Raw genomic sequence first — 25,465 nt, forward strand, 5'->3', positions numbered from 1 at the left:
GAAGGCAGGGGCCTCTGTGGACGCTGGAGGCTCGAGTTAAGTTTCGCTGGTGAGTGGCGGGGGCACAAAGGAAGGAACCGCTGGGGGAGGGGAGGCCGCAGAGCTGGAGGGCTGGGACAAAGGGGACAAGAGACAAAGGGACAGGAAAAGGGAGCCGTTTTCTCCTCTGAGGAAGAAACTCTCCATTTAGCCTAATATTTCACTCACATCCCTGGGCAAGAAAGACTCAATCACACAATTCGGGAGGCAGCTTCAGGCGCCCCCAATACCCCTGGCTGCCTCAGCTGCACATTGGTTCTCCTCATCCCTCCTCCTGCCTGTCCAGGCCCCCACCTCAGACCACTTGTTTGATGGGCTGCCTCTCTCCAACCCCATCTACCACCCTGAAGAGAGACAAAGGATTATTTATTAGGAGAGAAGAAAACCCCTCAAAGTGTCAGCCAGCGACAGACATGACACTTTCTACAAAGGGGTAAGGAGACAGAAGTGAGGTTGCGGGTTGCGGGGGTGGAAGAGGCCGCTGTCACTACACAACAGGGCCTCTCATGCTCCCTAAATCCTACCTGCTTGGCCCTTTGGATTTTCCTCCGTTAAGACCACTGTCCACCTCACCAGGTGGTTGTGATGATTAATCTATTTTGAAGGTGAGAGTGTCCAGCAGCAGGACAAGGTCTGCAATAAAGACGGCAAAATCTGAAATGTGAGCGAGGTAAGACCAGAAAGACCTTGAACGTCTGGCTCAGAGTCTGCGGCCTCTGTCCCACGGTCAGGGGAACCTCAATGCTGTCTTCATGGCAGATTCTGAACTGTCTTGTTTTGGTTCTGGTTTGATTTTAGTAAGGGAGAGAGACACGATACCCTCACATTTTACATTAACAAAGCCAATCTGGCGCCCATACCCAGGCCCAAGCCAACTAACGGGCAGTTTAAGGGTGAGGCCAGGAGGCTGGCTATCACCACCCAAAGGGACAGCAGAATGGCAGAAGCCACAAAGCTTGGCTCCTTCCCTCCCTGCTGCCACCCGTGCCGCTGCCCATGCCAGAGCCCTGTCCTCTAGACACAATTTCGTTCACCCAAATAGCTGAGCAACTCCAGTGTGCCAGGCGCAGCACAGGGTAGTACGGTCCCTGCCCTTCCGGCAAGAGCATCACTCATACTGCATCAAGTCCTTCACGTCTGCTGTTTTAAAAATGCAGTATTTTTAATGAGCACCAACTGTATGCCAGGTGCTGCGGCTCACTCATTTGTTAGGGCCCTGAGAGAGGCGTTCTAGTCTCTCAATGGGTATCCAGAGGAGGAGAAAATGAAACAGGGGCCATCAAACCAGAGCCGTCCCAGGCTCCTCCCTCCTGTGGGGTCTAGCCTGGGTGGCCAAGCTGGCGGTGGCCGTGGCCTCTGCCTGCATCAGGTCAGGGGCGGACCCCTCCCCAGAGCAGCAAGTGCTGCTGTTCCAGAGGGGAGTGACCCTGTCTATGGCCTGAAGAGCCTAAGTCAAACCTCCCCTCCCACTTCTCTTCCTTTCCCTAGGACAGCAGCCCCTCCCCGATGGTTCCGCCTCACCCGGGCCCAATGCTTGAGTCTGGACTGTAACCAGGAGAGGGACCTAGCAACTGGCCTGTCAAATAACTAGACCAAGGATCAGGCCACAATTGGCTCTGGATTGGAACCAGTCTCTCTGCAGCGTGCAGTGACAGCTTCTGTCCTCTGTCCTGAAAAGAATGCTGGTGTGACACACGCTCAGAATTAAAAACATTTTTAAAAAGAATAAAGGGAGGGGGAAAGAAGCCATCTGTATCTCAAGGCAGCTCTGGATGGGGCCAACACCAGCTTCCTGAGAAACTGGCCCAGAGTAGCCCCAGTCCATGACCCTAGCCCTCCCAAGGGAAGGGACAGTCCAGGACAAACTCGCTGAGTCACAGGAAAGGGTGGCGCTGTGGCAGGCACCTGCACCTTGAAGGTGGCCAGGACATGGCCGGGGGTAGCCACGGCCTGGCTGCAATGGCCAATGCCCAACCCCTAACCATGAGGAGGGGGATTTGTGTTTTTGGTAAAGCCTAGGAAAATTAACTCAGGTCTGAGAGAACATAGGCCCCTTCAAGCCTCCTTATAAAAGTAGTATATCCTTCATTCTTTTAGTTTATGTTCCTGTGGATTTATGTTCCCAATAACTAATTTTTTTACATTTTCTACTAGAATGAGCTAGACAAGAACATTTTTGTTCCAACTTGTCTGTCTTGAAGATGCAGTCATTGCTTTCTCCAAATTCTTAGTCATGCCCTCCCAAGGCCCCGGAGAGCCACAAACCAATGCTGGAACCGCTAAGATATCCTTTACCACCGCTTTACAGAGAAGAAAGTGAATACCCAGTGAACGTCAACTAACTAGTCCAAAAATCACTGAGTCAGCTGGGCCAGGGCCGGCCCAGGCAAGGGTACCCTCACGGTCCGTGAGTCCCAGCAGCAGTGACGGGGAGGACAGGCAGGAATACATTCCAGTGCTTTTCTGGGGGACATGCCCAGCTGAACCTGCAGGATGTATCTTCCATTTAAAGATGCACAGCTAGCATCTTAAAACACATAAGCTCCAGAAAAAGGAAAGAACTATCTTTCAATTCTATGAGGGCAAAGACTTTGCTGGTGTCCTTCTGTCTATAGCCATACCTCAGAGGTATTAACTATTTGATGAGTGATGGGATGAATATCTGAGCAAAAAAAAAAATCTGCTCTGACCCCCACAGTGGATTTTGGATAAAAGTCTCCCATTAGGACTGTATTGACAGGAAGTAGGGATTTAAAGGAAGTGAGCATTTATTTCAAGCCCCTGGAAAAGCCTAAATGGCCAGCTTAGAACTAAAGAAACCCCTCCGCTAGGGAGTGGCTGGGGCCTGCCTGAGGAGTAGATAAGAGCTACTCACAATGAGAAGCCAGCTCCTGCACAAACACCCCCAAGCAGCCCCCTGGAATCTTGTTTATCCTCCTCAGCTAAGCAAACAGGGGTCTTCGCAGATAATGCAAAGGTCAACTGTAGACTTGTGTGGCCGGAAAATATCGCCACCAACCCTGAATTACAGGGGTCGAATCATAAAGTACTCCCGCCCAGATAAGCAGGAGAGTTAGAGGAATCAGGGGTAAGCCATTTCCCATAATCACAGGTTAACATTCCACTACCACATCAGCTGGGTGACTGTTCAGGATTCCAGATCACATCCCTGCCCACCCATTCCCCAAACCCCTTTACAAAAGGCAAAAACTGGGCAAGAGAAGAGTTACAGGGCTTCCAGCCTGAGAGGTCTCATCAGTTGGCAAAAGGTTGGGCTAACTGAACACTGGGCATTTTTGCACACATCTCTGAGGACACGTCGCATCTGAAGTTATATCAGTATGTCAAAGACCTATTTCAGAAAGGAGAGGCAAATGCCAATGCCAGAGCTCAAACCAAGCAGGCAAACTTGGCCTTATTCTGAGGGTATAAAGGCTTCAAAGAGCTGTTCAAATGTACAGATGTGGCCCTTGCAGGTGGGCAGTCTCCTGTACTTCCTGGTCCGTCTTTCAGTCCACAAATATGAACCGGGTATCCATCAGGTGTCAGACCCTGACTTTACAGAGGGAAGTGCTCCAAGCAAGGAGAAGAGCCTGTACAAAGGCCCTGAGGTAGGGAAGTTGGCTCTTTCTTTCCTTAACTATAGCCTGGCAACTGGTTGGTATCAAAACCTCAGAGTTCACTCCACCCTAACAACAATAATACACAGTGCTAATTTTTATTTTGAAACAGAAACATTCCAAAATTTCCCTGAAATATTTTTTTTCTAATGTACCAAGTCCACTAACTTCTCACCTTTCCCTGATGGCCCCCTCTCCAATTCTGCAGCAGTAGTAGCAGTAGTAGCGTCTAATTCCCGAACAGTTCACATGGGCCTCAGGTTTGGGCCACACCCTAGCTTCTTGCGGGCCAATGGTTGCCCCAGCTGCCTATCCATGTCTCCAGTGCAGTCCTGGAACAGGGACAGGGGAGGACATGTTTCCTAAGCCAAAGGAAAGAGCAAACCCGATCTGCTCTGGGCAGCATAGGCCAGGAAGGAAGTAGGAAGTCATCCTGAGTGCAGGAAGTCCTTGCTCATCCCTAGATGAGACCCCAGCAACAGAAGGCCATCCTCCGTCCCAGGAAGGGAAAGATCCTTTGGGGGGCAGGGAGCAGGGGTCAGAACACTGCTCTGGCCCTGTTCATGGTATGCACTGGGGACAAACACTTCTAACCTCAGAGCACTTGGTTCCCTTGGCTGACTCTGTCCTCACCCCCAATCCCCACCAAAAACAGACTTCAGGAAGAAAATGAATCAAGTTTTACAAGCTTCCCTATTTACCCAGGGCTGCAAATCTATCAGTGAAGAAGCTTTTAAAATAAACTCTCTCCTAGTGCTGTCACTTCCTTTCTTCTATTTGCTGCCGCTGCCACCACACACACACACACCCCGCCCCCGCCCCAGCCATGGGTTTCTTTAACCTTGGCTGTGGATCCTGAGTCTGAAAGAGGAATTCCAAATTGAGAACATACACCAATCCACCACTTATAAAACTTCCCGCTTTTTATTCTGCTCCTCTCAGTTATTCATGCATCTGAACACACCACAATAGAGCTCCCTAAGCAGATATTTTCCCAAGAACACTATCAGCCCCTCATGTGGTCATTACAGAAATATTTACTGAGCATCTTTCTAGGGGGCTCTGCATCATTACCTCAAACAGTACTACTGCCAGTTGAATGCAATCTCCATTTTACAGATGAGGACACTAAGGTGCAGAAAGAGAATAGCACTGGTTACCCTGTGAGTAAAGAACCTGGAGGGAATTAGAACAGAGGCTGTTTCACCTTGTTCTTCATACCCTGGTTCCCCAGCACCCTGTGTGTATCAGACACAAAAAGCAAAGTTCCTTCCTTAAAAAGAAGAAGAAAGAAGGAGGAAGGAAGGAAGGAAGGAAGGAAGGAAGGAAGGAAGGAAGGAAGGAAGGAAGGAAGGAAGGAAGGAAAAGGAAGGAAGGAAGGAAGGAAGGAAGGAAGGAAGGAAGGAAGGAACGAACGAACTTAGGGATCACCAGCCACTGTAATACTAAATCTCTAAAGCTAAAGGTCATTTTAACTTCTTCTCAAAACGATCATGGAAAACACAACCAGCAGCATGTAGAGCCTGTGCTTTAACACCAATGATGCTGCTGAGGTGGCTCCTTGGAGGCACAGGGTTTGGGGCAGCCTTCCCACCCCAAGACAGGAAAGCCAGGCCACCCAATCGTGTGTAAGGAGCCAGCTGCCCAGTCAGCGGTCAGGGGCCTAGAGTTAGTCTCTCAACCTCTTGCTGCCCACAGAACGTGGGGCAAGGAGATGTGAAGGCTGGTGGCCTTCCTGTAGTGGCCCCTGGACCTCTTGTAAGGCCCTCCAGATAAAATGACCCACGTGCACTGTGCCTTCAAACTTAGAGCTGAACCCATCATGAACTCCCAAGAGATGGGGAGGAGGACGGGGTGACGGGAGGCCCCTTCTGACAGATGAGGAGACCTGTGCTGGGGTCAGTGGCTGGACGCGGCCCAGATTTGCTCTCTCCTGGCTCCAAGGATACTGATAAACCATATTCCAATGTCTCCAGGGGCAATACCATGGCACCCCCACAGAAACACAAAATGGAAAAGGCACTTGCTCCATTTCAAACTGGCCTGCCCTCTTCATCCTAAATTCTCCGGTTGGCTTTCTAGATCTCTATGTCCATAAGCTGGCTCTACTTTCTGATCCCATCTCCCTCCCAAGCAAGACACCCCTCTTTTCTCTGATCTCTGTCCACCCCAAACTACTACCTGTAAAAATTCCCTTGCTTCCACAGCCTGTCTGCATCCCCCTCCTCCTTCCTCAACCCCCAACACCCAGGACCTCACTTCCCCATCGCCCAGCTCTCCCCTCTGCTCAGCCCTAAAGCAGAGGCAGTAAGAACTTTCCTTCCATCTGTCCCAGCTGGACTGCCCAGAGAATAAGAGAATATTTTATAAAAAGTTGGATATTGTTATTCACCTACTCTAGTGTCTGATGTCCCACCACACTTCATATACAGGGGTGGGCAAAAGTAGGTTTAGAGTTGTAATAAGAATAAATAGTACAGTCATTACTAAATAGTGATGTAAGAATAAACTCTGTATTTCATGTACTCACAACTTTAAACCTACTTTTGCCCACCACTGTACACAGAAGTTCACTTCCTCACTGGCATCTGTCTCCTGTTGCCTACAGCTTACTGGGGGTTGATCAGAAAAAGCCCTTAGGTGACAGACAGGGAAGAGACCCTAGAAAAGACTCTCTAACTCAATGACTCGACTGCCTGAAGCTGAAATCCAACTTCTCCTTTAAAGCAAAAGCTGCCGAACATCAGGCCATACTTCCTTCCAAAAAGGAAGGATTTCCAACTAACCTGTACACCGAAATCCAGTGTGGCCTCTTAACTAAACCCCACCCCCCATTTGACAGAAGAGCATTTTCACATTATTTTCCTTCAAAACAAAAAACATAATTTATACACTGAGTGTCTTTACTTTCCAAACCATTCGGAATTAGGGAAAGGGGGGAAAAACACGTCTGTTTCTATTCGAAACTGTCAAAATTAGCATTCAGTAATTAAAAATCACACCCTTTCTCTTAATAACCTAACCAGCATGATACAATCAGGTTGTGCCAACTCTTTAATCTAATTGACTAATTACAGATTTTAATTTAGTCAGTTACTGAACAACTGTTGACAATTTGTTTTCATTAGGGACAAAACAGAATAAATATTTAGGCTTCTAGTCACAAAGACTCCTGCGATCAGCTCTCCGCTGTGACCCCAACTTCAGAGCAACTGTGGCTCCATCAACCACCTCAGGCACAGGTGCGCACGTGGCTCTCCAGCCACTTCTCAGCCACAGCCTACACCGCACAAACTTTCCTACAGGTCCCTCTTAGGGCAAAATCCTTAAGTACGTGCAGTGGCCTCCATTCCCAAAGTACAAGCAATTCCCAAATTCACACACATCACTCAAGAAGTGGCAAACACTTAAATGTTGTGAAGAAAAATAAATTCAATGCTACATGTCACTGGCTTTTAAGAAACAAAATAAGTTAACAGTCAAAATAGGTTTATCTGCATTCATCTCACTGGGTAGGCAAACTGTCACCAACATTTTTTTCTTTAAGACATACATTTCTAGGTTTCTACTTAAGTGATCTAATTCTCTCAAAGTGCATTTCCCCCCCCAAGGTTTCCATCTCCCAAAGTCATCCAAAGGGTTCTTAAAATAGCAGTGTGGCTCAAGGAATGGGGACCTGGGTTCAAGTCCAGACTCCATTATTTAATGACTCCCTAACTATGGGCTTATGACTTCATTTCTCTGAGCCTCAATTTTTTTATCAAAGGAACAAGATAAAAACAGACTCTATCTTGTAGAGTTATAGAAATTAAATGTCACAGGCTCACACAGTGCCTGCCGCAGAGCAAATGTGCAATAAATGCTGGTCACTGCTGTATGAGAGCCCAACCCTGGCCATCCCAGAACAAAGCCAGAAGGAACCCTCTACATTGCTAGACGGGTGTGAGCAGCACAGACGTTAGGCTAGAGGTTCCCAGCCTGAGGACTCAAGTTGCCTGAAAATTTTAGGAACTCTGGACAACTGCTTGTGTTTTTTAAGCTCAAGAATCAGGTCTGTGTCAACTGAATTGGAATCCAAATTCCAAATGTTTTCTGTTGACTAGAATTCCACCAAACTGGTATGCTCACCTCGGTTCCCCTCAGCTAGTAAGACGCTCTAATTATCATCAACTATATAGTCTTATTGTTTCTATTTCTTCATCAAAATGAATGGTGACTGCCCTGACTGGTGTGGCTCAGTGGGTTGAGCATCTCCCTGCGAACCGAAAGGTCACCAGTTTGATTCCAGGTCAGAGCACATGCCTGCGTTGTGGGCCAGGTCCCCAGGTGGGGATGTGCGATGTGTTTCTCTCAAACATCAATGTGTCTCTCCCTCTCTTTCTCCCTCCCTTCCCCTCTCTCTGAAAATAATTAAATAAAATCTTAAAATTTAAAAAAAAAGAATGGTGACTCAGTGCATGCAGGCTGTTTGTAAATAAAACATTTTCAAGCATGGAATCCACAGTGGGTGGTAGAAGATTAAAACAAGAAGGCCTCATAAGAGAAAAGACAGAGAAACTAAACTCTTCAAGGTGTACGAATCCAAAGCAGGATGTGTTCTTCCCCGGTGAAGTCAGAGAAAACCAGCCCAGCCCTTTTGCCCACGGAGAAACAAAGCAACCCATGGGCGGGGCTTGAGCTTGACTGTGCCCCTCAAGACCCACTTCCCACCCTAGTCCTGCCACCGCCTGTATCAAATTATCCTGGGTTGGGGTACGGGTCACCAACTAATAAGGCAGCAAAGATGTCAAATCTGGTATAATTCTTAAGGAGGCAGTGTGATAGAGCAGTGAAGAGCACTTTAAACCCACCTTCAACACTGCTGAATCTCTCCAGTGCCTCAGTTTCCTTAACTACGATATAGAAAAATGGGACTTAACCCACAGAGCTGTTTTGAGTATGACATGAGATAAAACCTAAAGCACTTAGAGCAGTGCCTGGCATGCAGTTAGCACTCAATAACTGTTCGCTATTGTTATCAGTTCTTCTTCCATGAAATGGGAAGAAAATTCTGTCCCCTACACTGTCCAAGTAGGGTAAGAATGAAATAACACTTCAAAAAGTCCTGGCACATAGTAAGTGCCCAATTAACACTCATTTCCTTCATTAAATAAGAGATGCATTATTATTAAACCACAACACCATAGTTTAGTAATTTATCCCTTAGCAGGACACTACCACTCTGACCCCCAATAGCTCAACATCCCATGGAAAGATCATCACTCCCTGAAATCACAAGGGCCAGAGTCAAGCCCTGTGATTTTTACCAAGTCTCATCTCTTCAAGTTGCCTTTGATGAAGGTGCTGCTAGTAAAATAATGCCAAAGAAAGTATGTGGCGACAGTCAACTGGATTTAAGTTCATTTTCTGTAGCTTGGGGTCAGAATTGACTGAAGCACTCTGGTGATCAAGTTTTCTGCAATTCCCTATTCCACGCATTCGCTCGCTGACAGAAATTCACTGCGGTATTTAAAGTGGCAGCCATCACAACTAACTCAAATTGTATTGACTTCCCCGATGCTGAAATGCTCTGCTGAAACCATCAATTGGCCAATTCGGAGATAACGCGGTGGCTGAAATTCCCTGTCATGCTGTAAAATTCCCTTTTGAAGAAGCTTACCAGCCCGGAGATCCGCAGCTGTGGGCCAGCACTGCCTCGTGTAACACAAGTGGGCTTGCAGAGCGGGATCTGGCGGGCAGCGCTGCCAAGAGCAAGGGCCTCCAGAGAGAGGATAACATTTTCTACTGGAAGCCGTCTAAAAGACAGCAAGAAAAGAAGGGCAGCGTGCACACGCCCGACACCAAGCCTGCCCGCTGGGCCGTCTGCCTCCCTCCCCCCCAGCACAGGCCGGGTGGCCAAAGCCACGGGAAGCCCAGGGCATCTCCCAAAGAAAGCTGCAAAATTCCTAATGGATGGCACAGACACAGACACAGGCGCCAACCTCTTAAGTGGAGGTCTGCTAACATCAGTGGCTGCCCCGGGATTCAGCAACCTTTTTGGCCACAGACCTGGGGTGTTATCACCCTATTCCAGGCCTCAGTTTCCCTACCTATAAATACAGAAGCTCCTTTTTTATATACATTTCCAAGATTCGAAGGTGTGTTCAAATTTCAAATTGCCTTCTCAAAAGGGGACAATTTACAAACGAATTTCAAATGCTTTCACCTGGCTTAAAAAAACTTAAAAAGCTTATTTTACATATTTTCATATCGCAGGCACACTACAGCTCAGAGAGACCAATTGACTTACCTAAGGCCATCTGAAAGAATCACAACTTGAAACTTGAACCCTGGTCATCCAGGTCCAAATCCTGTGTATTGTCCACGACACAGCTTTAGTCCCCATCACTGACCAGCCAAGAGCCAGGCACACAGCAAGAATGCAGGACTCACATCCCAACAACCAACCGCTGCTCCGGACCAGTCTGCAAAGCCGCACTGTCCATCCCCAGAGAACTGGCAAAGCTGAGGCTCACATCCCGGGCATGGGGGAGGTCGGCCACCCCAGAGCCTGCTCTCTCAAACAGCCTTTTGTGACGGGGAGAGAAGGATCAGAAGAAAACCTCAGACAGAGGCCGCAGGGAGCAGCCGTGCTTCTTAAGGTCAGAGAACTGTGAAACAGAAGTGAAATGTCAGGCTCTGCACCCAAACACACAAAGAGCAGGAGACACAAAGCCTGCCTGCGAGCTATGCAAACAGCTGTCATCCGGAGGGGAAAGGGAATTTGGGAGGCTGGGCCAACCTGGGTCAGACAGGATGCCGAGATCTAGTCTCAAGGTTCTTGCTGTGGTCAGAGCCTGAGCCCTGCAAATGTTAAGATAACGCCCTCCACAGGGGGCTGGGACCCCAGCCCCCCTCGACTGCAGGCAGGCAGGAGTAGTTGCCCAAGGCCAGCCAGCAGAGACGAGTAGCAGACTTCAAGTGGGAGCTACTGCTTATTCAGCATTCTGCAAGCATCTGCTAGCACCTTCCACGTGTGTTCAATGCCCTAGCAATATGGCAGCAAACACCAAAGGCAGAGGTGCTGAGCACCCCCCAGGCACCACTCAGGAAGCAAAATGGGGAGACAACTCTCTCAAGAGCCCTCAGAGGTGGGGATGATTCCCTCCTTATTACAGATCAGGGAACTGAGGTCAGCAATCGCTTGTCATTTCGCCTCAGTCTTCCAACCTTCAGGTCCCAAGACTCAATCTCAGCCTCTCCAGCCTAGTAGCTTTCAAAGTTTAGACTGAGATACACAAGACGGCAAATTTCACATCACAAGCCAGGGCACATGTTCATTTATAGGCACACATAAATCATTGAAAACAAGTTTCCCAAATTAATACTTACGTTTACTTTCTGTGATACAGTTGTTTCATTTTTCTGTAATTATCAACCTGACCCACTAAGTTGATTTCGTGAGGTACTAACACTAAGGGGTCACAGCGCGGTTTGCAGAACAGTGGGTTACCATGAGCCATTTGTCCGTCTCCATTAAAATGTGTATTTAACACGCTTGATCCCTGAGCAGGAAGCAAACCATTCGCATTTCTCAACACCAGACCATAGCTCACTCACCCCGGGGTTTACTCAAGATTCTGCTATGGCCCCCGGAGCGGGAGAGCAGAAAGGGATGGAAACTGCCCTCAGGAGTTTCCAATCTAGAAGGAGGAAGGAAAACGATTCAACCATGACCCCAACCATGACCCAATCACTCACTCTCCTTCCAGGAAGCAAAGCAGCAAGAGAATAAGAAAGACACAACATTCTTGGGGGGAAAAGGAGAAAAGCGGGCCTTCCCTTGAGGGTGGTCCTGGCAGGCATGGTGAAGGCAGCCACATTCCAGGCTGGCATCTGCTTTTACAGAAGGGATGGTTGGCACAGAAACAAAAACACCCATCTCAGGTGGTGCAGTACCAAGGAGGGACTGCCGGGAAGAGGCAGAGGGGGCTGGGGAAACTTCCACGCTCCTAGAGCAAGAAAAGCGGCTGAAAGGAGAAAATGGACACTCACTGAGTAACAGAGGACAGGTGCTGGCCAGGAATGTCCACGCTCATCTCATTTCTTCCTCACAAGCACGGGGGTGGGGGGGCACGGGGGTGAGGGGAGCACGACTAGAATGGAGGCTGTGTGGGTGACCCCCGCCCCCGCCCCAGTCAATTGAATGAGCTTGAAGAAGGTGGACTGAAACCTAGGGACCCAGAGAACTAATCAACATGTGGGCCAATGATGGCTCATGTTTCTCACTTCTCACCCAAAACCCCTGCTGCTGTCCCCCTTTTGGCCATCAGAGAGCCAGGATTATTCCAGGCAAGGTGAGATAATAATTATAGCTCATGTTTATACAGCACTTACGCTGTGCCAGGCACTACATGTATTGTGTGTGTGTGTCTGTGTGTGTGTGTACACACACACATGCATAAACGCATTTGATCTTCATGGCAACCTTATGAGGCAAGTATACTTTATTAACCCCATTTTGACCTAAGGAAACTGAAGCACAGAAAGGTTAAGATGCCCAACTCTACACAGCCTGTAAGTGCAGCAAGGCAGCACCAGACAAAGCCAAGAGTCCTGTATCCTGTTGGGTTTGCAGGTTGGAGTCCTACTGGTGACATCGGGCAGGGCATCTTTCCTCTCCAGGCCTCAGTTTACCTACATGTAAGATGACTAGGTAACCTCTGGTTCCATTATCTGCAACCCTGCATTAAATACATTTCCTGGCTGCCACCAGGGGTGGGACTGTTTGCCTACTCCTGTCACCTGTCCTGCCTCTGCATCCATCTCTCCAAAGAACAAGATCAGTCTGCACGAGTGTTTTTAAGCACTTATCACATCCTGAGCTGCATCTCTCCCTTCAACTAGACTAAACAGAGCAGGCAGTCCATGATGGGACTGAATCAACATTTCGAAACTTGGCAGCGCCTTCTGCTCCTGGTCTGGGGGCCAGCTGACCAAGGCCTCGGAAGTCAAAAGGAGAAAGTAACTGATGCACCCAGAACCTGTTTCCCATGGACCTTTCCCAGGCCCACCTTCTCCTTCAGGCCCCTCTGGAACTCCTTGCTCAAGCAGAAAGTCAGGTGAGGCCCAAGGCCAGTCAGAGCAGCATACACCCTAAGGAGAACAATGACAAGACCCCAACTGAAGGGCTTTCAATCCTGCTCGTCCCTATAAACATCTATACAGCACTTCACAGCACAACAGCTCTCTGTGCCTTGCTCCCAGCCGCCCCCATGGTGGGCTGCACAGGGATGACCCTTTGCGCCTGTGTTTCACAGTCAAGAGAACAGTCCTCCAAAAGTGAAGCAACTCCATCTCCCCAGATACCAAGGTGGGGGGGCGGGGGGACACGCCAAAATTTGAACTCAGATTTCTGCTGATGCCAAGTGGCTGGCCCTGTGGGTCTCACCATTTAGCGACATGGCAGCGACATGTGGGATTGGGACAGGACTACCCTGTCCAACACAGATAAGGGGCGCAGACATCTCAGGGAAGCATTGATCAGTGCCAGCCTACAGCAGGGTGCTGCTCTGCCCCGCGCAGGGGTGTGGAGGTGAGACAAGATAGCTGGGACCGAGAGAGGACTCCATGACACATCAGGGGAGTCCAGGCACCAGAGGGCCTCACTGGGAAATTCAAGTGTCCGGTTCCCTAGGGTCAATTTGTCTAGAAAAGCACGCTATCGTCTCCATGATAGTAAGAGTTTTAGAGTTTCCACTCTTCCTCTTCCCAGAGGCGACCAGAGGTCACCTCTGACGATGGTTCGCTATTCACTTGACCCAGAAAACCCCACAAAATCATGCAAATCACAAGGTTCAAATCTTCGGGTTTCAAGAACACCCGTGAAACTGCCCAGGCCATCAAGGGTATGCATATTCACAAAGCCACCAAGTATCTGAAGATGTCACTTTGAAGAAGCAGTGTGTCCCATTCCATCGATACAATGGTGGAGTTGGTAGGTGTGCCCAAGCCAACAGTGGGGCTGGACACAGGGTCGGTGGCCCAAAAAGAGTGCTGAGTTTTTGCTGCACATGCTTAAAAACGCAGAGAGTAATGCTGAACTTAAGGGTTTAGATGTAGAGTCTCTGGTCATTGAGCACATCCAGGTGAACGAAGCTCCCAAGATGCGACGTAGAACCTACAGAGCTCATGGGCGGATCAACCCATACATGAGCTCTCCCTGCCACATTGAGATGATCCTCACTGAAAAAGAACAGATTGTTCCTAAACCAGAAGAGGAAGTTGCACAGAAGAAAAAGATATCCCAGAAGAAACTGAAGAAACAAAAACTTATGGCTCGGGAGTAAAGTCAGCATAAAATAAGTAAAATAAATAATAGTAAAAGTAAAAGCAAAAAAAAAAAAAAAACCACACACACAAAAACAAGAGTTTTGGGGGGAAACTTCCACGTTGTAAAAGAGAAATGAAACAAACTCACCAAGTACTAGCCTCAGAGAAACAACCATTTTATATAAATATATACATTACTACTTCACCCTCATGACAAATACGCAAAGGAATCACCATTTCCCCATTTTGCAAATGTGACAACTGAGTGTCTGAATGTCTGTCCTGCCAGGGAATGACAAAATGAGAACTGGAACTCAGGTATGCATCCCAGTTGCTAATCAAAGCCCAAACGCTTCAAAATCCAGAAGATTCAAGGCTCAGGAAAATAAAAAAATAAAAATTTTTTTAAAAAGCATTAACACAGGGAGAAACATTCCTAATACTCATCTCACCAAGGCTACAGAAAACCCCATTACCCTGGCAAATCAAAAACGGTCATTACTGTCCGTTTGCTGTAAGCTCCCAGCAACCTGCATTAAAGAAGTTTATGTGAATCGTCTAATGCACTTGTGCCATGGTCAGAATTATTACCCAGCTAAAAAAGATTAATTTTTCTAAATACTCTAAACCCTAGCACCATAATAAAGGCTACAGCTAGTGTAACATTTCTGTTATCTTGGCTGACAGACCCTCAAGTGCACACACCTCCTTTCCACTTCTGCTTCTTAAGACTTAAGCACACACACACTCACACACAGAGGTGGGAAGGTCAAGGGAAGGGGGCAAGGTGGCTCTGGTTTGAGGTTCCCACTAGAGAACCTGCTTCCCTTGGAAAATTAAGACGGCCTAAGGGAGGCTGCAGGGAGAGCCGGGTGTCTCCCAGCTCCCTCAGAACAGCGGCTGGCACAGCGCTGGCTCTCAGTCCAAGTTTGCAAATGCTTAGCTAACAAGGATGGCATTATGCAAAGACTGGTGCACACAGCTAGTCTTGGAGTTCAAATGAAGTGACCACTGCCAAAAACTTTGTTTGGGTCCCCATCACTCCCCCCACCTCACCTCCCGCCTTGAAATAAAGGGTGAGGATTTGCAATTTGGGGTCTTGCTGCCACTTGAAACCCATTAAAGTGGCCGCATTGCCTGGGTTCTGGCAAAATGCAATTCCAGTTACTCATTTAGTGTTTAATTAACTACCGATGGAGGAGTCTGCCAGCCTCCGGGGGTTAAGAGGAATTGCAGCAAATGGGGTGGGAGCCCGAAGAAAGGACGCAACACAAAGTCTAAGCTCCAATGGGAGTGGGGAAAGAAACAACTGTGTGTATGTTTTGTTTTCATAATCTGCCACACAAGGATGCCAAGGGTCAGAGCCAAAGGCAACGTGGTGAACTTGTCAGGACCTCTGAGCAGATAGCTACGCCGGCTTATCGCGGGGGAGAGCGCTCTCCCAAGCTACCCCGGGTCCAGCTGCAGCCTTCTCCTCCCATTCCTGCCTGCACCGCCACCTTCTCATACCCCTGCTCCCAAGGGCTCCAGCAGGCATGGTCACTCCCTGCCTGGCAGGAACCTCAGCTCAGCACATCCAAGGAGAGCCCTCTCAAATATCACTTTGCTATTTCAAACCCACCAAGGACGCTGGACCCCTGCCACTGAGCCACAAATACCTCTGCTCCCATGCACACCCTGGACTCCTAACCAACCGGCCTGGAGAAGCAGGCTCACAGCAGGGAGCGGAGGGGTCAGCAGAGTCCTGCTGGGCAGGAGCACAGGGGTAAGGAAGCCAGCCCCACAAACAGAGGCTGACTAAGGGGCTCACATGGCAGAGGTTTTCAGAGTAGGGAAAATGAGGCTCACGGCTCACAAGGTCAAGGGACACTATGTCCACTATAAACCCAAATTTTTCACTGGGGATCACAAGAGGGGTTTGGAATTTGGGGCAACAGTCTGTGAACCTCCTGAAATCATGGGAAGTCTCCTATGTGGGACACACACACATGTACTTTCTGGAAGGAAAGGCCATAGCTTTCATCTTATTTCCCTGCCAAAAGAGCCAGTGGACCTTAACAAATTCCCTTCCCAAGGCTCAGGTCCCGCCTCTGCCAGTGACTCTGCAATTCACCTCTCAGGAACTTCAGTTTAATTCTTTTCTAAATTCATTTCTTCAGTGAAAATGTGTGGCCATGCTTTGAGTCAAAAGCAAACAAATACCTTCCCTCCACCCCTTGGCTGAATGCCCTTGGACAAAGCACCTAAACTCCAAGCCTCAGTTTCCCCATCTGTAAAATGGAGATGAGGTTTCAAAAACCTAACCCAAAAGGCAGCGGTGGGACCAAACCACAACCACACAATGAAAAGGCATCATGAGAAGTACAGCAGCATGAGCTGTGCATGAAACCATCACTGCTCTCTAGCACCGTCCACTCAGATGCCACTTCAAGGACTTACCTACTCCATTCATTTCTTACCACCAAAAGGAAAACACAAAATTAGCTCCCACAGGGAGGGAAAGGACTGCTGGTGCTTGAGAAGGCACCAAGACACTTCTACCAACCGTGCAGTTGGAGGAGATCAAAGTGAAGAAGAATACCAGGACACCACTGGGCTCACAGTAAGAGACACAGCAGGCAGCTGGGAGCATCTGCTCCACAAAGGGCCAGAACTCAGACAATAGCATCTAAGAAAACCCAATGGGACCCCAAGGGCTTTCATCAACACACTTGACAACCACTCTTCTAGCCAGAAGGGAACAGCAAGGAAACCATAGGCAGGGTCCCTGTGAGTCTCCTTACATGGCCTCAGATCTCTTCTGACTTAAGACAAACCAATTTCTCAGAAAGTCCACTCCGGGTACCAAATCCCCCGATGTTCCACAGCTATATGTGGTCAACAACAGGGCGCTCCAGCTTATGAACAATGAGCCAAGAAACCTGAAGTTGCCAGATGTGTGCGGCAAAATAGACTGTGACTCAAATAAAAACTCACCAACTCAAAGAAAATTTAAACCCTCTCCCCGTTGAGTCATACAGCTCATCCCAGGCCCTCCAGACTAGCCTTGACCTGAGAAGAGCCTTTGAGATCACCCTGACCCATCAAGAAGAAGAGACAACCTGCAGGTATACAAAATCATTTCCCGAAGAGAACCGAGGCCAGGACCTCCTCTGTGGAAAGAGGTCCTTTCCAGCCCCTCAGGAATCGGGCATCCCCTCCTCATCTCTGCCCAGCAAGCACTTACCACTTACTACCCACCCAACCCTGAACCTGGTACCTGGGCTACACAGACTCCCCACAAATCATGAGACTCTCTTAATCTCCTTGATCGAAAACGGATATTCCACTTTATCTTCTATAAAGCATTTAAAATAACTAGTTAACCCACATTCAATCACTTGGCTCAAGATCACCTGGCAAAAAGGAACAACTTCACCTTGGCTCGTTTGGCTCAGTGGACTGAGTACCAGCCTGCGAACCAAAAGGTCATCAGTTCAATTCCCAGTCAGGACACATGCCTGGGTTGCAGGCCAGGCCCCCAGTAGGGGGTGCACGAGAGGCAACCACACAGTGATGTTTCCCTCCCTTTCTACCTCCCTTCCTCTCTCTCCAAAAAATAATATATACATATATATATATTTTTTAAATGAACACTTTGCAGTATTCCATTGGTTGTTCCAGACCAGGCTATACTCACTGACCCCAAATTGCCTATTTTTTTCTTACCCACATAGTTCCTTAATCCTTCATTCAATTAGCATGCATGCCTACCATGTGCAAGATACTATGGGAGCTACACAGATGAATAGCTGTGGACAAACTGTCTCTGCCATGGAAAAAATTAGTAAGTTGTGGTTGGAAAGACAAACCTGAAGGAGAAGTTAGTCAGAATAGGTGAGGACAAATGACACCATGGACCTGTGAGGCCGAGCCTCGGCATGGTTTAGGGAACAAATTCTGGAGTCACTTATGACTTATGCTTAGATTCTAATGCTACCCCCTACCAGCTGTGAATTAACTTCTCTGTGCCTCAGTTTCTCCATTTGCAAAATGGAATTAACAACATGCCTTCTCTCACAGGGTTGCTGAACCTGTACCGCTCAGCACAGGGACCCAGCACATGGAAAGCCTCCTACAAAGGCTTTGTATAGGTGGTTTCTGTAGACACTGAGATTAAGGATCAATCCGACTGTACAGAAAACTATCATGAAAGCCCTCCAGAATGCAGAACTTAAAGGATGGATAGGATGTGACGGGTATGAGAGGCACGCGCTCCAGAAAAGGGTCCAGAAAGAGGTTACAGCAATATGGGCTAACTAGATGGTAGCCATGGAATATGGGCTAACTAGATGGTAGCCATGGGAATGGAGAGAACACAAAAGATCTGAAAAGTACAAAGATAAAAGAGGGTTTCTTTCCTTAATCTTCTTAAAGAGTTCTTAATTTTCAAGTTGCTTCTCTGTCTTCCCTGCTACCCAATGTTACTTCTTAACTCCTTCACAGTGGAGGTGACCCTTTCCTGTCCCTACTCATGACTCCATCCCTCCCCCGCCCCATATGACCTGACTCTTTGCGCACATAAAAGCAAGTGTATTCCAAACCAAGAAAAAGAATTTGGACTCTAAAACCTGGAACTCAATGTGACCTCGTCTCTTGGTAGCATCTTCTAAATAACTATGCCTACCTCAGAAATCTCTACTGCCGTTCCTTAACAAAATTACTGAAAGCAAACCCATGTAAGCTTTCACAGCCACCACACTGTTTCTAGGTGGAAGACCAAACCACAGAGAATCTCTCATTATTTACTAGTGCACTAAACTTAGTTAAAAATCATTAACGTCTCTGTAAAGATAACTTCAAAAAAGAGCACAGACACCTATATCTAGTGATTGACTTGAAATAGGCACATCTGCCCATCCGCCCCCTCTAAAAAAACACTATTTGCATAGCAGTCAAAGACTGGTCACACAGGAACTGGCTGTCCACAGGTTAAAACACACACACGCACGCACACGCACACACACGTGATTTTTACTAGGTAGAAAGGTCAAATTCACCAACTATTTTTCTATGGCTAAGGTGCCTCTTAGCCTCCTCCCCAGACTTCCAGCTCAGGAAACCCTATGATCATCACCATGGATTTTCCCAGAAGAACCACATCACAAGTAAAAAGAGTCTCCTCACTTCTCACTACTACAAGTTTACCAGGCCATAAGTACCATTTGCCAGCTTCTCATTTTCAACCCTGGAGAAGGCATGAGAACTGGTCAATTTCCTCAGCATTCTACTCCAAGTGCATTAACTGTTCACTCACAGCAGAATTTCATCACATTGAATATTCTCAAAACCAGCAGCCTCCAGCTGAGTCTGTAACTCCTCGTTTTACAGGAGATATTTTCACCATAAAGACATTCATGGTAATGGGATTTGACCATTTGTGAAACTCAACCAAGACGCGTTCTGGTCTCCTAGGCCAGTTTCAAATTCTGCATGCAGGGGACACAAGTGTGCTGGCCAAGCTGGTGGGCCCAGATGCCATTCAAAAAACCAACTTCCATGCCCCGGAGTTTGGGGACCAATTCATCTCCACTTCATGCAGAAGTGTTAGACAAAACAGATCACACCTCTTATATGTACATATATGCACAAAGAGAGGCACACACACACTTAGCCTTCCTGTAGAAGGTTAAGGCCAGTGGGAAGCAGACTGGAGGGAGGGCTGAGAAGACCTTCCGACATTTCTCCTTCCATCTCCCCCAAAACATCCTAACTAACCTGTTTCATCCAATCATAAAGTCTGACACCAACCCAGGTTTGGAGTCTTTTTTTTTCTTTTTTTGAGGGGGACTGCCGTATAAGACTGGATGAGGGGCAGGCGTCTCTTACAAGCATTTCATAAAATTTTAAGAAACTCATACAGGTAGCAGGTTAGGGTTAGGACAGAAAGCACTACAATGTGATGACATTAAATATGTTCACAAGAATATTTTGAACACATGACTATGGACCAGTCAAGGACCTTAAGATATACATCGTCTCAGTGGACACAACATGAGCTCCTCATCAAACATAAACACCCAAAACACAATTTGAAAGCTCACTTCCTGGCCCTAGCCAGTACAGCTCAGTTGGTTGGGTATCGTCCCGCAAAGTGAAAAGTCATCGGTTCAATTGGGTCAGATTCCCAGTCAGGATACGTGCCTCGGTTGCAGGTTCACTCCCAGAATGGGACTTATACTAGAGACAGCTGATTGATGTTTCTCTCCCATCCTCTCTTCCCCTCCCTCATCCCTTTCTAAAAATAGATACGTAAAACCTTTTTTTAAAAAAAAGAGGAAAAAGAAAGATCACTCCCTGGAAAGTAACACAAGAGCCCATTTCACCAAATTCTCACTCAACATCCCTTCTACTCCAAAACACAAGTTTCATATTTGCTTTTTCTATTTTTTGGTTGTGGTTCATCTTTTCTTAAACCACCACCAAAGAGGCTCAGCCCCCTCCCAGCTAACTGTCCACTCTGAACATAAAACTCAAATGGTTGAGCCCTGCTCAGCGCCATTTAATTCTCCAGATAGGTATCTACACACTCTTTTGCATAATTACAACATTATGAAATACCATTCACCAAGTTAGAACGGTGCTAGAGGAGGGTATAGGGTGAGGGCAGCAAGGAGACGGGCAGAGAAGAAAGGCAAGGAGAAAACAAAACCCACTGCCAATTGGCCATGTATTTGCTTTTGGTCCTAAAGAAGTTAAGAGTTATCCAACCCTGTAATTATTGCCAGGATTAAAATTTTGTTACTCACGTAATCATGAAAGGCTTTCGCTTCACTTGAATGTTCACAAGTGTCTCGCCTTTCAGGAGCTGCACAGTAAAGGTCCCAAAATACACTGCAAGTTGAAAAATAAAATAAGATCAGGTTACTAATTATGACTTGTGTACACAACGGCAAGTGCACAATGCACGGTGCTAACAGCACCATGTCTCCCAAAGGCTCAACCCCTCCTTTCCAGACTTCACTGGGCAAACTCAGCCTAGAAAACAACACAGACCTAACCTCTTCTAGCGAGCTATCTGTAGTAAGAGTAACAGTTCTCACCTATCAAGCATCTACTGTGTACTAGAATGCCTTACCCCTATGATCCTGCTTGTGATGACCACAGCGCTTAAGACTGATTTATCCCCACATTACACAGGTGGCACTGAAGCTCACACAGGTCAGTATAATCCACCCACGGGTACCCAGACAGCACAGGTGGGAATCTGGATGAGAATCCATGCATCTCATCTGTGCTCCTTTTACTGTTCCCCAACCCAAAATGGCTGCATTTAGTTAAAAGGTTAAATTGTCAAAATCAGGACTATGATTCATATGCATAGCAAACTGTGTGACTTTGCCAATAAAGGAAACCTACAGGTTCTTAATACAGGAACCCATACCCTCAGCCCTCCCACCTCACCGCCCCCCCAAGCCAGGCCCTCCCCCAAGGTATTCTTATGCAAGAACCACTCCACCCCATCCCACCAAAGAACAAGTATCAGTTAGCCAGAGGTCAACCAAGTATCTTATCCTTACATATTGAAATAGAGAGCCCTCCTCAGAAAGACACTGTCAACCTGTCCTGCAAAGGGCAGATTTGGGGGGGGGGGGGCGGGAGGTGGATAGATATCCCTGCCCCAGCCCCCTCTATGACTTTGTATGGTCACTCCTACACTTTGTATTACATGAGAACAGATATACGAGCCCTTCGTCACCCAGTAAAGCCCTATGCAACCATGGGGTAGTCAATGTATTAACAAGAGGCCCTAGAAACCCTGTTCAGGTCAGGAGCCCAAGGCCCAGGGATGGGAACTGACTGACTGAAGGGTAAAATGGGCACCAGAGCAGAAGTCTGAATCCTAGCCCAGTGCTCCTGTCCCTGTTGTGAACAGCCAGCACAGGAGAAACCACCTCAACCGCCAGCTCTGCCAGTCATCAGACAAGCATCCCACTCAAGGTACATGAATAACACAGCCTAGCTCTCTTTGGATCACCTCCACTACTTCCTCCCACCCCAAAAGTCGTGGTCATTTGCTCAGTGTCAAATCCTGAGGTGCTTTCTAACTAACAAGACCACAGCCAGAGCCACCGCTGCCTGAGCCCAGAACCACAGACAAAGGCTGGAGAAGTTTCAGGGAGGTTATGGATAAAGCAGGAAAATCAGCGACTTCTACTAGCTGCAGAACATTCTGCAAGGGGCTCAAGAACATTCCTTGCTGTCCTCTGAAGTTGCACAAATTTGATTAACTCTTCCACATACTAAAGATTGCTAACACTACAAACTCCCCAGCTCCTTCTAAGTAACTTTTACTCAAAAGCTACGTTTCTGCAAAACAGACAATGGTCAGATGTGCCAACTCCATCCACCCTCCTCTCCAAAACCACCACAGAAAAGCCATCACCCACTCCAACAGGTAGAATCCTTATGCCACACCAAATGCCTACAACACTGGCAGTTGTGAGGTTGGCAGAAGTAATTAAAAACTCATTTTCCCTGCCTAAGGTAGAACAGACACTTCATCCCCCTGCATTTCAAAGAGACCTGAAATAGTAACCTGAGCTGGCTGTCAGGTAAACGCACTAAGATCCCAAGACATGGCACTCCCGTTTTCCTGAACTCCACCAAAATATCAAAAGCCACTCTGCTTTCTTTTCCTTTTCAAAAGGATGTCAAAGACTCCACGGAACAGTCGCACAAAGCACCCCGGTCTTCCTTGCACTGCAACTGGCTCCCGCTGACCTTAAGCCTCCCTCCTGCCTACAGACAAACAGAAGACCACACTGAGGTGGTCCTCCAACCAGCAGGACCCAGGAGCCTGAGAGGGGGTCACATATAAGAGAGCCCCTAACTACTACAGGTACTCTGTAAGGTCAACAGCGACAAGTTTAAGTTCTCAGTAAAATGAAACTTTGTGGTTTTAGGGATGCTGGGGGTGGGGTGGAGGGAGAGCCCACAGAAGAGAGGAAGGTCCAGTCAGTCTGAATCAGTATCTTTAAAGGAAGTGGCAGCCGCCTCTTGCTTTTTCTCAGGGTGCCTGGAAAAGGCCTCAATAGATTCTTTCTTTCTTTCTTTCTTTCTTTCTTTCTTTCTTTCTTTCTTTCTTTCTTTCTTTCTTTCTTTTTCTTTCTTTCTTTCTTTCTTTCTCTATTTTGAGTGTATGGTTAAAACAAAAAAAAAAAAAAAAAAAAAAAAACGAAAGGATAGGCCAGTTGTAAAACAGACCTGGTATCCCCTCTACCCCGCCCCACCCCACCCCCCAACTCCCTCTAATTAAAGCAGCATGCAGAATTGACAAAAATCCTTCAAGGTTTTTTTTCCAAGCCTGCTGAGTGGATGGGAGTGAGATAGAAAAATAAGGAGTTTCTATCTAAACACTAGGCATGACTTAGTAGGTTCTCAATAGGAGGGAAGAGAGGCAGAAAAACTTTAGGCACCAGCCTTTTCTGCCCTTTTCCTCCTTCACCAATCCTGGCCTGAATATCCAGAGGTGCCCTGCTCTGCAATGCTGAGTGAGGGTGAAGCATGGGGGGTCTGCTCCAGGTCTCTCATCTTTGCTCACTTGAACCTGGGACTCAGACAAAACACACACACACACATACACACACACACACAAAACTATCACACAAACTTACCACCACCACGAGTGCAAAAACCCAGGCGGTTCCCCCAACGTGATGTTTTTTTCCCATCGAATCTAGAAAGGAGAGAGCAGAGATAGCTTAGAGGAGCAGAGGGAAGGGGTGGTCTGGGGGCTTCTGAGCCAAAAGGTTGTGAGGACCAACTAACAATAAATGCCAAAAGGTGATAAAAATTCAAAATGGTGGCCACAGTGACTGATCCTGAAAACAAAGGCTCTAAGAATAGTGGGGAGGAGGGGGTGTCAAGAAATTGGATGGTGGGGGGAGTTCCACTCACCTCTGACAAGAAGGTCTGTGCAGATTTCTGTGCTCCTACGTGCAGTAAATATTCGTAGACGTATAAAGCTAACCTAGAAAGTAGGCAGGGGGCAAAGAGAGAGAGGAAAGGTGTCAGATCACAAGGAGCAATTGCTCCTGGACCTTGCCAGCCGGCTTCCAGCCCTGTCTGCGCTGTCCCATTGTGGCCCTGACCAGAGGTGAGCAGCTACCTCGGACCTGCCTAAAGCCGCGAGTGGAAACAGTTAGGGGCTGGATATCAAGGGACGCGTTACCTCAAGCCACGGGGGCCTGAAAAACAACCCCCAAACTTGAACTTCCAAGTGGCGTCAGAACCAAACCCACCTAACTCTCAAACTCGAAAGCCTCTCGATCCCAGAGCCTCCCTCCTTTTTGCGACCCACTCCTTGCCGCCCTCTCCCCAGCTTTGAGGGTCCGGGACTCTCAGTCCTGGGCTCCGGGGTTGCTTGGCAAGCACTGGAGAAGGCAGTAACGCCCACCCTCACTACCTCCCCCAACAAACAACTGTCCCCCAAGCCTTCGGCCAAGCCGGCGCCGCCGTCCCTGCCCAGCCCGGCGCCCGAGAGGGCACGGAACCGGCGGTGAGACTGAGGGCAGGGACGGGAGAACGCTCCGGGCCGAACAAAGCCCCCAGCACGCACTCTTCACGCCGCGGGCGGACAAAAGGAGCCTTCGGGGCTGCAAAAGCCACGCGCCCCCTGCCCGCGCCCCGTGGGCGAAGTGCGGCCACCGCGGCGAGCGCTCCGAGTAGGGCAGCCATCCCGGCTCGCTCGCGGGACCTCGCCCACCCCTCACCGCGTGCCCCCACGCCCGGCACGCCCCGCGGCCACCAAGTGCCCCCTCCTCCGGCAGCGCCTCCCGCCGCCCCTTCCCCGATGCCCCAACCTCTGCCGGCTCCCAACAATGGGCTCTCCCACGCCGCCGCCGCGGCCTCGGGGACGGGACCAGGCTGGCGGCGCCGGGGCCCGGGGTGCAGCAGCCCCCACCCGCCCACCTGCCTCCCACCGCCCGCCCGCTCGCCCACTCGCCCGCAGCCCGGCAGCCACTTGGAAAATAAGGCTTACTTTTCTCGAGCCTGCCCGTCCGAGGGCACCGCCGAACCTTTGCCTTTGGCAAACATGTTTTGCAGAGAAGAGGGCGCCGAGCCTCGCCGCCGCCGCTGCTACCGCTCCGGCTGCTCCCGAGCTGCCCCTCGCTCCCGGCCCCCTCCCCGGCGCTCGCCCGCTCGCTCGCTCGCTCGCGCTCTCCTAGCCGCGCTCCCCTCCCTCCCCCCCAGGCTCTGGCTCCGCGCTCTTTCCAGCTGTCAAAGCGTCAGCCCCGGCCGCGGCCCCATCGCCCTGGAACTCCTCCCGCGCCGGCTCGGCCTGGGGTGCCGGGGCCGCCGCCGCCGCCGCCGCTCGCCCGCCGGCCCGGCTGCCCGCTGGCTCGCTCGCGCGCCCGCCCGCCCCGCTCCGCCTGCGCCGCCCTCTGCGCCTCCGGCACCGCTGCCGCCGCCGCTGCCGCTGGTCTACTTGGAGCTCAACCGAACGTGGCTAC

General features: G+C 48.9%; 1 protein-coding gene and 1 pseudogene across 6 annotated transcripts in view; one reads left to right on the forward strand and one right to left on the reverse strand.

Annotated features, from left to right (window-relative positions):
- SSBP3 (single stranded DNA binding protein 3) overlaps nt 1–25,142 on the reverse strand; it is a 156,826-nt gene extending 131,684 nt beyond the window's left edge. For all 6 annotated transcript variants that reach the window (XM_054573507.1, XM_054573500.1, XM_054573495.1 and 3 more), the window contains exons 1-4: nt 24,994–25,142; nt 23,910–23,982; nt 23,627–23,688; nt 20,759–20,843 (exon numbers count right to left, since the gene is read on the reverse strand). In XM_054573507.1, coding sequence (XP_054429482.1) covers nt 20,759–20,843; nt 23,627–23,688; nt 23,910–23,982; nt 24,994–25,049 — 276 coding nt within the window. In that variant the 5' untranslated portion in view covers nt 25,050–25,142. The remainder of the gene's footprint in view (nt 1–20,758; nt 20,844–23,626; nt 23,689–23,909; nt 23,983–24,993) is intronic.
- LOC129070614 (60S ribosomal protein L17-like) lies at nt 13,424–14,042 on the forward strand (annotated as a pseudogene).
- Nucleotides 25,143–25,465: the final 323 nt, after the last annotated feature.

The sequence above is a fragment of the Pteronotus mesoamericanus genome, unplaced genomic scaffold (genome assembly GCF_021234165.1).
Source record: "Pteronotus mesoamericanus isolate MK-2021 breed Mesoamerican mustached bat unplaced genomic scaffold, CSHL_Meso_final contig_105, whole genome shotgun sequence".
In the NCBI taxonomy this organism is placed as follows: domain Eukaryota; kingdom Metazoa; phylum Chordata; class Mammalia; order Chiroptera; family Mormoopidae; genus Pteronotus; species Pteronotus mesoamericanus.